The sequence below is a fragment of the Bos grunniens genome, chromosome 27 (genome assembly GCF_055505025.1).
Source record: "Bos grunniens cultivar Pamir isolate PY7600 chromosome 27, Bosgru_T2T1.0, whole genome shotgun sequence".
NCBI lineage: Eukaryota > Metazoa > Chordata > Mammalia > Artiodactyla > Bovidae > Bos > Bos grunniens.
Window position 1 is genome coordinate 40,365,735 of NC_141191.1, and position 18,357 is coordinate 40,384,091.

At 39.0% G+C, this 18,357-nt stretch overlaps 1 protein-coding gene across 17 annotated transcripts in view; it reads left to right on the top strand.

The window, feature by feature from the left end:
- Positions 1–18,357, top strand: part of PSD3 (pleckstrin and Sec7 domain containing 3) — a 607,319-nt gene that overhangs the window by 377,732 nt on the left and 211,230 nt on the right. For all 17 annotated transcript variants that reach the window (XR_015156255.1, XR_015156254.1, XR_015156256.1 and 14 more), the window contains one exon: positions 5,659–5,748. Coding sequence is in view for 11 of the 17 variants with exons in the window: in XM_086380548.1 (XP_086236674.1) it covers positions 5,659–5,748 (90 nt within the window). In the remaining 6 variants the exon portion in view is untranslated. The remainder of the gene's footprint in view (positions 1–5,658; positions 5,749–18,357) is intronic.

Genomic DNA, 18,357 nt, shown 5'->3' on the forward strand with positions numbered 1-18,357 from the left:
TTAAAAGAGGGAAAAGGATTTGAATTAGACATTTATCTGAAGATATTATACAAATAACAAGGAAGCATATGAAAAAATTCTCAACTTTCACTAATTATCAGAGAAATGCCAATTAAAACTACCTCATACCTATGAGGATGGCTACTTTTTTTTTTTTTTAAAGCAAAATAACAGAAGGTGGCAAGTATAGGGAGAAATTGGAATCCTTGTATGCTGTTGGTGGGATTGTAAAATGGTGTACCCCTATGGAAAGGAACATGGCAGTGCCTTAAAAAATTAGAAATAGCACATGATACCCCTATCCTATTTCTGGGTATATATCTAAAAGATTTGAAAGCAGGATCTCAAGGAGATATTTGCATACCCATGTTCATAGCAGTACTTCACAAAGCCCGGAAGTGGAACACCCCAAATGTCCATCAATGGATAAACTGTTGAACAAAATTGTAGTATACATCTAATGAAATCCTCAGCCTTAGAAAGGAGGAACCTCTGACACGTGCTGCAAGATGGACAAACTTTGAGAACACTATGATTTCACTTTCATGAGTTACCTAAATATTCAGAGTCATCAGAACAGAAGGTAGACTGATAGTTTCCAGAAGGTGGAGGGGAGGTGGATAGGAAGTTATATAGAGTTTAAGATTTGCAAGATGAAGTAGTTCTGGAAATCTGTTTCACCACAATGTAAAAATACATAACCCTACTGAACTGTGCACATAAAAATCATTAAGATGGTGAATTGTTTGTATTTTTAACCATAACAATAAGAATGCAGAGGTGAAAACAACTTGCTACAAAGCTATGAGAGTCAAGAGAGTGTTACACTGGCATCAAACCAAACATCTAGATCTGTTCAATAGAGTTAAGAGTTAAGGAGTAAACCCTTACATTCCAGTCTGTTGATTTTTGACGAGGATGCCAAGGCCACTCATTGGAGAAAGAATACATATGGTGCTGGGACAGCTGGATAGTCATATGCAAAAGAATGAAATTAGATTTTTCTTTGCTACTCTGTACAAAAATTAATGCGAAATGGATCAAATATCTAAATGTAAGAGCTAAAAGTATAAAATCTCTTAGAAAACATAGGAGTAAATCTTTGTGACTTTGGATTGATTTGACATTAATTTGTTACATATGACACCAAAAGCACAAGCAACCGAAGAAAAAATAAGTAAATTGAAATATCATCTAGATTAAAAACTTTCTCTGCTTCAAAGAATACCATCAAATGAGAAAACGCACATGATAGGAGACAGTATCTGCAAAGTACATATGCGGTAAGGAGCTTGTATCAAGAATACGTAAAGAACACAACTCAAGAATAAAAGACAATAATAAAAGGACAAAGGATTCAAATCAGCATTTCTCCAAAAAATATGTACATGTGGCCAGTAATGCATGAATGTATGCTGAACATCACCAGTCATTGCTGCTGCCGCTGCTGCTAAGTCGCTTCAGTCGTGTCTGACTCTGTGCAACCCCATAGATGGCAGCCTACCAGGCTCCTCTGTCCCTGGGATTCTCCAGTCAAGAACACTGGAGTGGGTTGCCATTTCCTTCTCCAAAGCATGAAAGGGAAATGTGAAAGTGAAGTCGCTCAGTCGTGTCCAACTCTTTGCAACCCCATGGACTGCAGCCTACCAGGCTCTTCCGTCCATGGGAGTTTCCAAGCAAGAGTACTGGAGTGGGGTGCCGTTGCCTTCTCAGTCATTAGGGAAATCCAAATCAGAAGCACAGGACACCAGTTTACACCCACTAGGTTGGCTTAAATAAAAAGGACAGAGAAGTGTTGGAGAGGATGTAGAGAAGCGGAAACCTCACACGCTTTTAGTGGGTATGTAACCTGGTGCCAGCAGTTCCTCAAGTGATTAAACACAGAGTTGCCATATGACCCAGCAATCCCGCTCCTGGGTGCACACATAGGAGGAATGAAAACATGTCCACCCAAACTTATGTGAATATTTTTAGCTATATTATAGGAACCACAATGTGGAAGCAGTCCAAGTAGCCACCAATTTCTGAATGGATAAACAGAATTTAGTAAGTTCATATAATGGAATGTTGTTTGGCAATAAAAAGAAGTTAAATACTGGTTAATGCTTCAGTATGGGTGAACTTGAAAGCATTATGCTAAATGAAAGAAACCAGTCATAAAAGACTGTATTTGTATGATTCCATTTATGTGAAGTGTCCTGCATAGGCAGCTCCACAGGGCTTAGTAAATAAGAAGTTTATTATTGGTGTTCAAGAGAATGGGTAGTGAGGTGGAAGAGAGATCTAAGAGTGATGGCTAATGGATGTGGAGCGGCTTTTTGGGGTGATAAAAATGTTCTCAGTTTAGACTGGTGATGGCCATACTGCTTTAACGATATACTAAGAATTACTGAATTGTATAGTTCACAAGAATGAATGTTACATGAATTATATTTCGATAAAGCTGGTGTTTTTTTAAAAGTTGTAGTAAGTTGACACTTATATAACTGACATATTGACACTTACATATAACTTACTGGCGTATTTTTTAAAATCTTCTTGTTTTGCTCCTGGTATTTGTAATTTGTCTACTTTTCCATAGTTTTATTTTTGTTTGTATAACATGTTTTTATATTTGGGAGTCTTGATATTGTTTTATTTGATACTTATTTTAACAAAAATTGCATAAATTGAGATGAAAGTTTCAGTTTCTTATTGCCAAAAGACTCAGGTGTTTCAATATAAAGCATTCTAAAACAAGTTTTATCATTATTAACATTGCAAGGATTAAAAACAGATAATGTCATCAAGTGAAAGTGAAGTCGCTCAGTCGTGTCCGACTCTTTGTGAGCCCATGGACTGTAGCCTACCAGGCTCCTCCGTCCATGGGATTTTCCAGTCAAGAATACTGGAGTGGGTTGCCCTTTCCTTCTACAGGAGATCTTCCTGACCCAGGGATTAGAACCCGGGTCTCCCGCATGGTAGGCAGACGCTTTACCATCTGAACCACCAGGGAAGTCTGCTGACAGGTCGGTATAAACCCCCGACAGGTTTCTGCTGTGAGCCATGTGAGGTCACCGCGGAACTGCAGAGCAGGGCTCCTTATTTGCTTCACGCAGGACTTTTCATTCATTCACACAAGCACACTGTAGAGTTAGTAAAGTACAGCAGAAAACATGTTTGCTAGGAGAACAAGGAACTAGAGCTCCAAGCATCCTTGCCTTGTCCTGAAGGATCCCGGATGAACCCCCAAGATGAAAGGCTGCTGCTGAGCCATAAAAGACGCCAGGATTCTTGGCCTCCAGAGGAGAAGAATTCAATCCGGGGCCAGTGATGAGGCTTGATCGCTCAGAGCTTTTGTGTAATAAAGTTCTATTAAAGTATAAAAGGGATAGAGAAAGCTTCTGACACAGACATCAGAAGGGGGCAGAAAGAGTGCCCCAATGTTATCAAATCACATATTAAAAAAACATTTTTGTTCTTAAGTGATGATTAAATTATGTCCTCTTTTAATTTTGTTAAAAGCAAAGAATTGAAACCACCTAACTTGGAAAAGAATTTTTTACGTAGTCATTATTCATTCATTTTCTCAAATCCTTGAATCATATCCCAGAAAGGCCTTGCCAAGTCATATCAAAATGACTATTGATCGTACTTGCTAGTTTTTAGCTTAGGTGGCACCCTGTTTGATCCGATACACTTGATAAGGGAAAATTGAGCTATTGTCTTTTTCAATATAACGTTAGGAAACAGTATTTTCCATTAAGGTTCCTTTCTGTGCTTTAAATAAATTTCCACCAAAACTTGGGACTACAGCTGCAATGTATTTAAGTTATAGGAAATATCTACCAGATACATTAATTGGCAAAGCCAGTTCTCATTGTTAAAACATTTATGCAGTCTTTCCTCTAAGTGTGATTATCTATGCTGTCTTTCCTGATGGAAGAGGTAGGGTTTCAAACAAAAGTTATAATTAATTAGCAAGCACTGGACAGATTGTTTCATGTTTTAAGGCAGAAAGGCAGTTGTGGAAAAGGAAGTGAGAAGCGATGACTTTGAAGACACACAGGTAACTCTGTTCTCAGGCAGACGTGTATTTTTTAAGTTCTGTATAAATACTCCCTTGAAACTGTCTCTGGTTTTGCATTCCTTTTAAAGTCTGTCTCCAGAACATTCTGCACCAACTTGCAGACTGCTGTCCCACCCTGCTCTTGGTCTTCTCTGACTAGAATACAGCTGCAGAGCACGCGCTGCATCTGCCCGTGTGTCGTGTGCAGGGCCGCGCCGTGTGGGTGCACTTCATGTTCACTTGGACCACATTTGCCAGAGCCCCAGTCTCTGCACTTTGTTCTGCGTCCCTGCTCACGGCATGGGTTTCTGTGGGAGTCCAGACTCAACCTCAGAATCCTTCACAACTGGCAACTTTTATTAGCCCGTTGGAGCTGGCACTGGAGGCAATTCTGTGTCATAGCAATTTTATTAGTTTTCTCAGCATATTTGCATCTCTTCTCTTTTTACAGTTCACATTTTCTGTGTGTTTAGTCGCTCAGTCATGTCCAACTCTTCGCAACCCCATGTACTGAAGCCTGCCAGGCTCCTCTGTCCATGGCGGTTCTTCAGGCAAGGACATTGGAGTGGGTTGCCATGCCCTCCTCCAGGGGAATCTTCCTCACGCAGAGATTGAACCCAGGTCTCCTGCATTGCAGGTGGATTCTTTGCCATCTGAGCTATAAGGGAAGCCCTCACATTTTCTAATTTTTGTTTATTAATGAGATCATATTTGGTTAAACTTATTATCCTTAAGTTGAGAACGAGTTTGGAAACAGTTCTCCAAGGATCTCTTGCTTTTCTTACATTTTGTGAACTGAAGTTTGGTTGCCTTTGTTCTGGTCTGTCTTTTCAATATTATTTCTGTGGTGAGCAGCATTGGAAAAGTGACTTAGTGATTCCCAGAGCAGTGGTTAGATTTGTGTATGGCCTTGAAAGATACAAGCTGGTTTCTCTCTTTACAGCCAAGGGGTAGATATGCTTAACTGTCCCATTGCGAGGATTCAGGTTCCCAAACCTCAGCACTTCTCCTGTGTGTGCAGGAGTCAGCTGGCCCCACTCAAGGTGCTCTGAGTACTGGGACTCAGGGAAGTGGAGCAAGAAAGCGCTGGGGTCCCGGCCACTTCCATTGTGATAAATTCCTGCGGTCCTGTTCTGACTGCATTCGGCGGCCTGTGATAGGCTAAGTTCTTAGCTTGAAGTAGCAGCCTGAAATCTCAGGTCCTTCATCATTCTTGGCAATAGGTAGGAAATACAAATAAAGAAGCAAATAAATAGCCATCAGAGTTCAGCTAAGAAATATCATTTTATTCATGCTTTTCCTGTAAAAACTACATTATATATTCTTTTCATAAATGTAGCAAAGGTTTTTCAGATTTTTTCTTAGGCTAAAATAAAACCTTGACATAATTTTGCTATTCATATTTAATGACAGTTTTCAAAGCATAATAAGCCATCTGTTTTTTTCATATGCATATAAACTTGTAGGTATATATATACACACACATATATTGGGGTGTTTGTGTCTGGTTTTGAAAAACCAAATCAATCTTATTTTGTTTGATCACATTTTCAAGAAATAATCTTAATTCCACCTGTGTCATAGTGATGTGTTATTTGCCTCTGTTCCAGAATATTGGAAAGAAGATGACCTGCCAAGAGTTCATCGCAAACCTCCAAGGGGTAGATGAAGGTGGTGATTTCTCCAAGGATCTACTGAAAGTAAGCATTGAAATGGTATTTATGTATTTACTTACTGAAGTAGAGTTGATTTAAAATATTATGTTAGTTTCAGGTATATAACATAATAATTCAAAATTTTTATAGATTATACTTCATTTGAAGTTATTATAAACTATTGACTATATTCTCTTTGCTGTACAATATATTCTTGTAACTTATTTTTTTATACTTAGTAGTTTGTATCTCTTAATGCCCTACCTTGAAATACTGGTATTTAAAATATGTTTATATTTTCTACTTACTTTTTAATGTAAAATAGGCTAAGATCACTAAAGTCTTTTGTTGTTGTTTTTTTTTTAGTTTTTCTGGTGAGGTTTCTGTTGGACATTGTCCTTGACATGTCAGACTGAAAACTACCCTTCAATTAATAATTCCTAGAAGTCCACATTATAATTTATAATACTGAGATAATCAGTAGATTTTGAATAATTCGTGCTACAACTAGTGGGCATTTTTTAATTTATGTGACTGTCAGAACTTGAGAAAGATCACCATGGTATATTCACTATGGAAACAAAAGAGCATTTGTCAGACAATAAAGGAAGCAGTTCTGACTGTTCAGTCCTCAGAAATCCACTCAGGCCGTCTTTGGAAAGACATTAAATTAAAATCTGAGTAATTGTGGAATGCCTGAGTTACTTGCACTGAGCTTTATTATTGACAACAGTTAGTGTGTTTTCCCTCTAATCAACTTTGGAATTCATAACATCCTGCAGCAGTATACATGAGATATGCATTTGACTCAAATACAAAATATAGAGATTGATAATGGATGTGGCTATTTTTGAAGTTCAGGATAAGATGTGTGCGTTGAGAATGTGATTTTTACAGATTTCTGTTTGATTCTGATTTTCTTTTTAAAAACTTTGTACACATGTATATTTCTTTTGACATCAGTTCCTTTGACTGAATTTGCTAAGAAGGGCAGCACATTTTGAATCATGGTATAATATGGAAATGTATGAGTAGAAAGATAAGTCCTTATGTTTTCTATGACTTTTAAACTACATAATATATAGAATTGAGTTCTGCCAGATTTAGAGAGACATATATACTCTGAAAAATGAAAAAAGGTGTAAAAATGGTATTACGAGATTCTGAGTTTGACTGGCTTTAATTGCAGCTCATTAAAAAATTATATTATGAAAAAAGCAAGAGGAAATGTATCTTCAGCTTACTATATAAGGAAGGTGTTTTTTAAGTCCTTTCTCTATGGAACAAATGCTGCCATTTCTGAAGCTACAATTCCAAATGGGAATGGGAAGTAAAAGATGGTGGATTGGGACTTGATGTACTCTGTACATCCATGGAAGGCAGACGGTAGACACATGGAAACAGGCCTTTTCTCGTTCTAGTGGTGTTAGCATGGAATGTAACTCTCTTTCTAGGAGAGGCTTTGTGAGGCCTTTATCAAGTTACGCCAGAAATGAAAACTGACAGGTAGAATTTTTATAGTAAGCTTTTAGACTTTTGTGGTAGGCTGTGGTAACATGCATGACTGTGGGTTGATTAGTGGGCAGCTTTGGAGCATGTTTGAGGGAGCTTTCCAAACCAAATGCAGTGAATGTACAGTCCAGTGGCCACCATTCATCTTGGGTAAGCATGTGTGCTTTGATTTACTCTGCCAAGAATTTGCTGGATGATTTGTTGCAGTCGTACAATTGAGATCATGCTTAAAAATCTCAGGGAGAAAAATAAGTGTTATGCTGGTTTTTATTTACTGTGGGAAGTTGACAATGAAATGATGCCGAAAATGACAGTGGCATTTACATGGAAATTGTCAAGTAAAATATTGATTTCCTTTTGTAATAAACCTCAGCCACTCACCAACCCAAGAGGAGGGCTTTCTGTTTCAGTAGGAATCTGGATTGTACTGCAGATTCCAGCAAGAAAAGATTTTCTTCAAACTGTTTGTTTCATTTTACTCTTCTCTCTGACCAGCCCTCTTAATGGCTTTTCCTTCTTTCCTCTCTCCCTCTGCCTCCCTTTCTCTTCCTCTCAGTTTCTTTTTAATTCTGCCTTTGACTTTCTCTTTTGTTTTCTCTTAGTCTCTTTCTTATCTTTCTTTCTCTCCTCCCCGCCCACCAAAACACTCTCTCTCTCTCTCTCCTGAGATAAATTATTGGGTGGGATATGAATAGGCCTTTGGGGGGCAGTATTACATACATGCCACACAGATAGATACATATGTCCAGATAAACACATACACATTTGGTATCATCTTACAGGTTCTAGATAACTCCTTTCTCTCTTCTGCCACCCCTTTCCCAACTTAAAAATTACAGGCATATACTCCATTCAGTTTAATTTATGAGGTGAGCCGTTTAAAGTTATATGGATGGAACTGATAAATGGTTATTGCTACATATTGACCTTATTACTTTTAAGATTTCTTTGGAAATCTTAAAGTAGCATTTGGATTTTCTTTTTGGACCAGAAGTAACATTCTGACCCATATCTGTTGTTCAGGGTAGTTGCATAGTCAGGAATATTTATTGAAGACCCACTCTGTGTTCAGGTGTGGACTTGGAGAACATATCAGAACCAAATGGGCCCCTGGTCTCAGAGACCACAGACTACTGAAAAAGATGGAGGGTCCTTTCTCCCTTAAATAGACAGTTATTCCATATTAAAATAAAAATATAAGATGAATTCTGCTTGTTGTTAGTAGGAATGATAATAAAAAATAGACCTTAACATACTTAAAGGTATGCACCATGAGGGACTTGTTTCAAACCTATAATTCAGAGACTTGAGTTAATATTTAGCTGTAAATTTGCCTTAGATTACATGAAAAGGATAGATAATGGTATATTGAGCCCTTTTTCACACTTTACAATTTACTGCTATTTCCCTGCTATTTACTCAAATGACCTAAACAGACGCATGAGTGTATGAGTCCTTTGTGCAAATAAGAGTTTTCCCCAATAAGTTGCTTAAATGATGATAAGTAACAGATATCTATGGTATAAAATGGAAGAAGTTGGGTACCAAAAGACAACTGGTGATAGAATATTATTTAGGTTCTTTAAACTTGAAATCTGGTGGGAGGACGTGCTGTTTGAGATAAGCCTCCATTTAAAATATTGGTACAGTTTTAGTAGGAGACTGATTTTGATTTAGGTTGATATTCCACTTCAACTCCTATCCCCTTTCTTCTCCATAAACATTAATGCTCTTTCTTCCTTCCTTCTCTCTCTCTCCTTCTTTTCTCTCTCTCTCTCCCTTTCCTTCTGTCTTTCCTTTTTTCTTTCTCTCTCTCTCTCCCTCCTGCCTATTTCCTCACCAAATCAAGACCAAACTCTGCCAGACCATCTGATGTGTCCATGGCTCCACTGGGTGTGCCAATCCCAGTGCCTTCAGGCGTCACTGGGGGTGAGGTGGAAGAAAGGGGAAGAGGGAAGATCTGCTTTTAGTTCTGATGACTTAATAGGACATCCCTAAGATTCTAATAAGTAATAAAGCTCTTAGGACTCAAACAGAAGGAGATGACAATGTGAGATGCGGGCCAGCTCTGGGTTGGAGGATGAAGTTCCTGAGAGACATGATACATGAGGATTATGACTATTGTCTGGGGAACTCTGCTGACGGTTCCAATCTCAGCTCCCCTGTCTGATTAGCTGAGGGGTTATGAGCAAATTCACTTAAACTTTGTCTCCTGATTGCCTCATCTATGAAATGGGAGGCTTTATTAACACCTACCTCATCTAGTTGTTTTAATAAGTTAATATATCCAAAGACTTCACAGTTCTAGTACGTGTTAGCTATTATAACTTTTTAAAGTGAAGTCGCTCAGTCGTGTCCAACTCTTTGCAACCCCATGGACTGTCACCCACCAGGCTCCTCCGTCCATGGGATTTTCCAGGCAAGAGTACCGGAGTGGGTTGCCATTTCCTTCTCCAGAGGGTCTTCCCGACCCAGGGATTGAACCCGGGTATCCCACATTGTAGGTAGACAGTTTCACCCTCTGAGCCACCAGGAAAGTCATTATAACTTTTTAGTATTGTTTTATTCTTTACCTATGTCAAAGTGGACTGGACAAGGACTCCACCCCTTCCTGCGAGCATTTGGACTCAAGGTATCTTAACACTTCCTGGGCAGAGTGGGATTAGTGTCAATAGACAGGACTTCTGTCCCCCATCCTTTTCAGCCTAAACACACCCATCATTTTGTTTTTAGAAGGGACCATCTGTGACTTTGACCTTGAGCATTTTCTCCTATTGTGGTAAGATTTTAATCCTCATCATTTGTGGCTTCTTTGCTATCTAAAGACTTGCTGGTTCCAAAGAATGGCCATTGAAGTCCTTCACAGAAGGCATTTGTGCAGTGATGCCTGTCTTGACATTGTACAGGCATCTGACAATGAACCTTGGTTAACCCTATATTTTCTGCCCTTTTAACCTTGTTAAGCAACAGTGCCTCATCCATCTTGCTGCATTTTTATATCTTATCTTTGGTTTGGGTCTTTGATGCTGCAAGAGTGCAGGGACTAAGGAGAATTTGGTCTTAAACTGGTCCTGAGATCAGAAGAAACGTTGAAGAAGCAAATTAGTTCTGATCTTCTTTAAAGATCCCAAGAAAATCCTGGGATATTAATGGAGATGTGAATTGTTTGAAGTGACTACAAACCCTGGGAAAGAAGAAATATTGCTGGGTGTCTCCCTACTCTATGTGTTCTCCAGATGGAGAGCTCTGGGTCAGAAGGCTCATGGGTTTATTGGTCAGCTTTTGTAGATTCTAGACTGTTATCCTGGGAATGAATCTCTTCCACACAGAACACTGGAGTAGGTTGCCATTTTCTTCTCCAAGGGATTGTTTCCTTAATTTCTCTTTCTGATCTTTTGTTGTTAGTGTGTAGAAATGCAGCAGATTTCTATGTATTAGTTTTGTATCCTGCAGCTGTACTGAACTCATTGGTGAGCTCTGGTAGTTTTCTTGTGGTGTCTTTAGGTGGCGATGGTGTCTTTTATATGTATAGTGAGGCTTCTGCAACAAAACTAAAGTGTCACTTCATGTCATCTGCAAAGAGTGACAGTTTTGCCTGCTCTTTTCCTATTTGGATTCCTTTTATTTATTTTTTTTCTTGTCTAACTGCTATGGCTGGGACTTCCAAAACTATGTTGAATAAAAGTGGTGATAGTGTGCATCTTTTGTCTTTTTCCTGATCTTAGAGGAAATGCTTTCAGCTTTTCACTCGTGTGTATGATGTTAGCTGTGAATTTGTCATATATGGTATGACCTTTATTATGTTGAGATATATTTTCACTATGCCCATTTTCTGAAGAGTTTTTATCAGAAATGGACATTAAATTTTATCAGAATCTTTTTCTGCATCTATTGGGATGATCATATGGTTTTTATTCATTAGTTTGTTAATGTGGTATATCACTTTGATTGATTTGCAAATAACTGAAAAATCCTTGTCCAGAAAACTGGACAGCTATATGTAAAAGAATGAAATCAGAACATTCTCTAACGCCATACACAAAAATAAAATGGATTAAAGGCTTAAATGTAAGACTGGATACTGTAAAACTCCTAGAGGAAAACCTGGACGGAACACTCTTTGACATAAATCGTAGCAATATTTTTTTTTTTGGATCTATCTCCTAAAGTAAAGGAAATAAAAGTAAAAATAAACAAATGAAACCTTTAAACTTAAAAACTTTTGCATAGCAAAACCATTGAGAAAATGAGAAGATAGTCTACTAAATGGGTGAAAATATTTGCAAATGATATGACCAATAGGGGTTGATATCCAACCTTTATAGACAGCTAATACAACTCAATATCAAAAAAACTAACGACCTGATTAGAAAATGGATGGAAGACCTAAATAGCTATATTTCTAAAGTGGATATGCAGATGGCCAATAGACTCATGAAGAGATGCTCAGTATCATAAATCATCAGGGAAATGCAGAGCAAAGCCACAGTGAGCCATCACCTCACACCTGTCAGGATGGCCGTCATCAAAAATGACACAAATAGCAATTTTTGGCAATTATGTGGAGAAAAAGGAAATCTGTACACTGTTGGTGGGAATGTAAATTGGTGCAGCCACTGTGGAAAACAGTCTGGAGGTTTCTCAAAAAATAAAAACTAGAACCATATAACCTAGTACATTCGCTCCTGAGTATACAATCCAAAAAACAGTGATTTGAAAAGATATATGCACATCATTGTTCACAGAAGCATTATTTACAATGGCCAAGATAGGGAAGCAACTTAAGTGTCCATCAGCAGATGACTGGATAAAGAATATCATGGAATACTACTCCGCCATAGAAAGAATGAAATTTTGCCATTTGCAGCAACAGGAATGGACTATAAGTGAATAAAATCAGAGAGACAAATCCAAACACTGTATGATATCACTTACATGTAGAATCTAAAAATAAAATACAACAAAGGACTGAAAAAGCACAAAGGACTGAAAAAGCACAAAAGAAGGAGATTCACAGATTCAGGCAACAAACAAATGGTTACTAGTTGGGGGAGGGGGGCCGCAGTGTAGGTGGGGGAAGTGGGAGGCACAAACAGTTGGGTTTAAGAAAGACTCAGGAAGTTTTATACAGCACAGGGGATACAGCCAATATTTGGTAATAGCTGTAAATGGAAAGTGACCTCAAAAGTTGTACAAAAATTTTTTTAGAAATTAAAAAAATTGTTACATATTCTATTAAGTCGAATCCCAGTGAATGTTCTTATTCAGATGTGTGTGTTTTCCCTTGCTTTCCCCCAAATCAGAATTTAGATGTGAACCAGATTTTGGAATTTAAAGAAGTTTCTGAAAATGCATATTACCTGTATCCATTACTTAACATATGTAGTCAGCTGAAAACACTGTATGTTTTATTTCAAACATAATTTTTATATTTGGTATTCTTAGGCAGCAGTAACCTGTGAAAATGATGGAGAAATTAGCTAGGAGGGTAACATATAAATAAACAGATCTAAAAGATTGACAACAAAAAAATACATTTTAAATAAAGATTAATATATCTTGTAAAAGGAAAGAAACAATAATTAGGAAATATAAGAATTATGCTATGCAGGCAACCATTAACCTATGGTTAATGGTAACCTATAACCATTAGGTTTTTAATCAATCACAGTTGTATATAGGGGTAAGCAAAAAAAAAAAAAAAACAACAACAAAAAACCAAAAACAAAACACAACAACCCAGCCATTAAAGATTCAAGCAATTTGTTAAAAACTTGAACTCTGAAAAGTGCCCTTTTGCACAAAGTGACAACAAGAGTTGTAAGCTTTTTCTTAAAAAGAGAGCAAAGCTAACTCAGCTTTCAGGGTACCATTGACCTATCTAATTTGACGCTTTCAACCAGGGAGGAGATTAAAAATTTAACGCTGACAGTTGCTCCTCTTTTCTTTCCACGAAAAGGCTGACCTTAGAAAACATTTCTCCCCCATTTTGCTCTCTCTTCTTTCATCTCTGCTTCCAGTATTATCAGATGAGGACAAGTGTAAGTGGAGAAATCTGGTGAGGGTTTTCAAAGTCAGTGTTGTGGTTGTAAAGTACTATGATATGCTGTAGTTTTGCAAATGTTACCATTGGAGGAACCTTGGTAAAATGTATTTAAAAAATCTCCTATTAATATAACTGCATGTGTCAGGTGTTAGTCGCTCAGTCATGTCCGACTTTTTGCAACCTCATGGACTGTAGCCTGCCAGGCTCCTCTGCCAGTGAGATTCTCCCAGGCAAGAATACTGCAGTGGGTTCCCATTTCCTTCTTCAGGGTATCTTCCCAACACAGGGATCAAACCCAGGACGCCCACATTGTAAGAGAATCCTTTACTGTCTTAGCCACTGCATGTGAATCTACAGTTATTTCACTAAAACTTCCAGTGAAAAGGAAGTTCCATTTCTCTGCATTCAGCCAGAGATTTAAGCATCATGTAATAATGAGTTTAATGAAGTTTTCATACTCTTTCAGACTTTACTACTCTTTGATTACTCTTCCCAGCAGTGAATATAATGATTGTTAAGCTCAGCTGCAATTGCATAGCAGCGGTGAAAACTGTGGTTTTAAGAAAAAGGCAGTGGGAATTATTTTAAAGAGTTGGAAAGCTAGAGAGTCAATGAGTCCATTTAAAAGGGTTATTATTATTACTCTGGGGTCTGTGGAGAATTTTTTGGAAGGAAGTTATAATGGAAATGAGACGGTGAAGAAATGGTTGCAATTGTGTATTTGGGAAGGGACGACGGCTTGGGCGTGGCTGGTGACAGTTAATAACAGAACGATTTCACATTGTTTTGAGATACTAGCTTTTCTGTTGCTAAATTATTTTCCAAATTGCCCCACTGTCCCTTCCTGTATCACCTGGGTTCTAAAGTGCTTGAAATGGAAGAGTGCTAAAAAGTGGGAGCACGCTGACTGCTTCTTCCAAGCTAAGGCTTGATCTTGGGGTCGCTCTGCGCCGCTGTGCAGGTCACGTGTGTAACACGGGTTGGAACGTGGGTGGTGACGCCTTCCTCCCAGAGTGACCGTGAGGACTGGAGAGTGCATCCCAGTGTTGGGGTCCTGGGTTCCACGCCTGCCCTCTCGCTGCTAACGACAAGTGACGGTGCCTCAGTTATGGTTTCTTGGTTTGTAAAATGAGGTATGTGGGCCATTCCCATGATTTTCAGGTTTTCAGTTCAGGCTCCTAAAGCCGACAGTATCTGGTGCCCCCTTGCCGTGTCCCGCTCTCTACCAGGACCAGAACTGCTTCCTCTGTTTTTTCTATTGGGCTCAAACTAACTCATGAGCGATTTCTTTTGCACAAAATATTTTGTGGCAAAGAGTAAGCTGGATAAAAACTATACATGATCTTTATGGATCCTTTCAGTCTAAGTATTGGGAGTGTTCTTAATATCATTTTTTTCTTTGTAAATTCAAATTGCATCTCTCAAGTTTTAACTTTTCTGATGTATTTATTGGTTTAGATAAAGAAGTGTCCAAGAAAATTAACCTCTGTTTTGTCCGTGTCCTCAAAGGATTACTCCTAGAGAATTATGTGAGAGGAAGAAACGGGCCACAGTCTGAAAAAAGTCGGCATTTTTTATAAATGAAAAGCCTGAAGTGAATTCTCAAAAATACTTGATCTGAGTTATATTTGGAGTCTGCAGTTGAAAATAGGAACTGAGGGGTGGTATTTAAGTGTAGCTAAAAAAAGAGCATCAACTGTTGCCTGGAGTAGGTGAGCTCTCTTCAAGAGAAGGTCCTGGAGACCTGATAGCAACAGTCTCTATGGAGGAAACCGGCTCGAGTGCTTATCCTGGTAGAAGCAGGCGAGCCTTTCCAGAGAAAAGCTGCCTTCATGAGCTTTTAAAGAGAGAAGCTTGAAACATTTTGGCTTAAAATATGGGATGCAGCTTTGTTCAGTAAAATGCACCAAGCTGAGTTGTGATACAAGGTTCGTGGTGTTTCTGCTCCGCTTTCCCTGTGGAGATCCGGATGCAGGCTGTTGCTTCCGGTCAGGTGCTGGCCTGGGCAGACAGAGCTGCTGCTTCTGGTCTGGTTCCAACCTTGAATGAAGACGGTGACGATGAGAAAGGGAATACTTGGAAATAGCTGAAGGTCTACATGTCATGTTCATGCTTTAGGAAAAAATCTATCAGAAAGAAGTCTGTTAGAACATTCTGACAGAACAGATGCTGCTTAAAGAGTACAAACAGATTTTTAACCAAAAAAAAAAAAGAGAAGGGTTTGAGTAGGAGAGAGGGGAGGTAGTAATCATTATGGGTCCTGTAATGGAATATTAATGATTCCCACATAGAGTTCATTTTAATTTGATCATGAAGAAGTGCTACAGAATTTCATATTCAGATGCATCCACAGAGGTTAGAATGTTCATATGTTTGGAGGGTTTTTAAAGTTCATGATACAGTCCACCAGGGTTGATGCTCCTGTCACTTGGGTATGGCCTGCGGTATTGACGTGAATGTCAGGGGTCACATTGTGGATTTAAACTGTCCCCCTTTGCTTATGATGTGCCAGACGGGAATGGCAATGATGGATTTCTTTTAACAAGCCTGCAAGTCAGTGGCTAATAAAGTATCACAGTGGATAGTCCATCCTCAATGCAGAGACACGGATTTTAATTTAAAGGCATTTGTAGCTGTACAAAAAAAAAAAAAAATCACAAAGGAAAAGTTTGACTTGTGGTTGTATTGATGCTTCAAGACCCAAAAGTTGAAAATGCAAAAAATTTAAAATAACTCTGAATGGCCAGAATAAATGGGTGTTGTGGAGTCTGTGTAACACACAAATTTTACTCAGACCCTCATTTGTGGTCTATTTTAATAAAAACCAAAATTGTTACTTTGAAATGTTGGCCTCATCTTCCTCCCTGGCTTTTCCAAGCCAATGGCCATGTGGATGCCTTTTTATAGAAAGCTGCCTGAAAGTAGGGGTCTGGACCTGGGCACCTCCCACTGCTCATCTCCAAGCTAGCTCACCTTTCCTGAAACAAAGTTAAGAAAACAGAAATATTCAGGTTGCTATTTAAATTTTAAATTGAGCTTATTTTGAAGAAACAGTTGTTTTCCCAGTTTAGCCAGGAACTAGAAGGATGCCTTGCAGGGAGTGCTATCAGTCAGGTAAATGGACCATACCAGGTAGTGACTTGATAATGAGGCGAAGAGAAAGAGGAAACCCCAAAAGCCCTGGGTCTCTGCCTGGAGCAGCTGGAGTTGCTTTGGTGAGGGGCAGGCCCCCGTGGGTAGTCAGCAACTTCTCAGAGTGCGCTGTAGCACGGCGGAGTAATGCATGGGCTGAGTGAGTCATCTGAAACATTACATCATGTTTACTTAGTTTGATTAAGGAGACCAGGAGTGTGAAATGGATTTGGGAAGATTGCCAGCAACTGTTTTATAAAGATTTTGCCATTTGAAAAAACTAACTTCAATCAGAAAATCCATTAATATAGAATAATTCATTTCTCTACCAGAAGACATTCTTGAACTCCATTCTCTGTCAACGTTGGATTTTTATTGTTGCTGTTTTAAAGTTTTTGTTTGCTTTAGCTGTTCTAACATTTACCCTTCTCTTCACACTTCCCACAGACAGCAGCGTCATTTTTGTGCCTCAGACACGCTGCCCTTTGAGGAAGCCACCACAGATGGTAGTCCCGTCTTCCGGGGCAGGTCATTTCCCCACGAGATCCCCTAATGCTAGAAGCATTTATTCCGTGAGAAGGCAGCATGGGTAGATTGTTACTCTTCTTTGCCTCTTTCTTTCACTTACAGAAACGCAATTCAAAGGTAAATCTCTTACACCCGAAGTATTACCTTGAAGGGTTATCTGTGTTCCAGTTTGTTGGGCATATGTTGTAGACTTGGGCAAATAAGTCATCTTTAAAAAGAGTTGTCTGACTTTGGGTTAGCTATTGCTGGTCACTAGGATGTGACCACCCCCGCCCCCCCAGCCCCTATCCTTCGGCAGAGACTCCTGCCATTATACATAGTGTTGTTCCAGGACAAACTGGATATTCAACAAATATTGGTGGAAGAACTGATTGCAGTTTCATATAAAACCCAAGTGCTACGACTTCTGACCGTGTGAGCACCACGTGACCGACTTGATATGTACAGAATTCTGAATGTGTGTGGATGTGTACATATATCTGTCTGTTTTGGTCTGGTTTTTTTTTTTTCTTTTTGAGGGGGGAGATCCATAGTTTTAATCAGATTTTCAGAAGGATCTTTATTTCCCCCCAGTATTGAGAGCTGTAGACCTAGGACTCTCCCAGAGTGGAAACTTGTAGTTTGTTTTAATTAAAATAAAAACAACTTAGGAGAAAGGGTTTCTTTCTTTCCCCTGTGCACTTTGGTCATTCATAGAGGCCCCAATGTGCATCTCTGTGCTGGATTCATGTGTGTAGCCCTTAATAAGACAGACACAGGCCACACCCTCTTGGAGCTCAAAATTTGGTAGAGAAAACAAGTATTGGACCCATGATTATTCAGATAAGGAAATACTTAAAATCACACTACTTGTGTTTAGTTATGGGAGACTAAAAAATGTTGGCCTAAAACTCAACATTCAAAAAACTAAGATCATGGCAACCAGTCCCATTACTTCCTGGCAAATAGATGGGGGAACGATGGAACAGTGACAGATTTTATTTTCTTGGGCTCCAAAATCACTGCAGATGGTGACTGCAGCCATGAAATTAAGACACTTGCTCCTTGGAAGAAAAGCTATGACCAACCTAGACAGCACATTAAAAAGCAGAGACATTACTTTGTCAACAAAGGTCCTTTTAGTCAAAGCTATGGTTTTTGCAGTAGTCATGCATGGATGTAAGAGTTGGACTATAAAGAAAGCTGAACACCGAAGAATTGATGCTTTTGAACTGTGGTGTTGGAGAAGACTCTTAAGAGTCCCTGGGACTGCAAGGAGATCCAACCAGTCCATCCTAAAGGAAATCCGTCCTGAAAATTCATTGGAAGGACTGATGTTGAAGCTGAAACTCCAATACTTTGGCCACCTGATGCGAAGAGCTGACTCATTGGAAAAGACCCTGAGGCTGGGAAAGATTGAAGGCAGGAGGAAAAGGGGACGACAGAGGATGAGATGG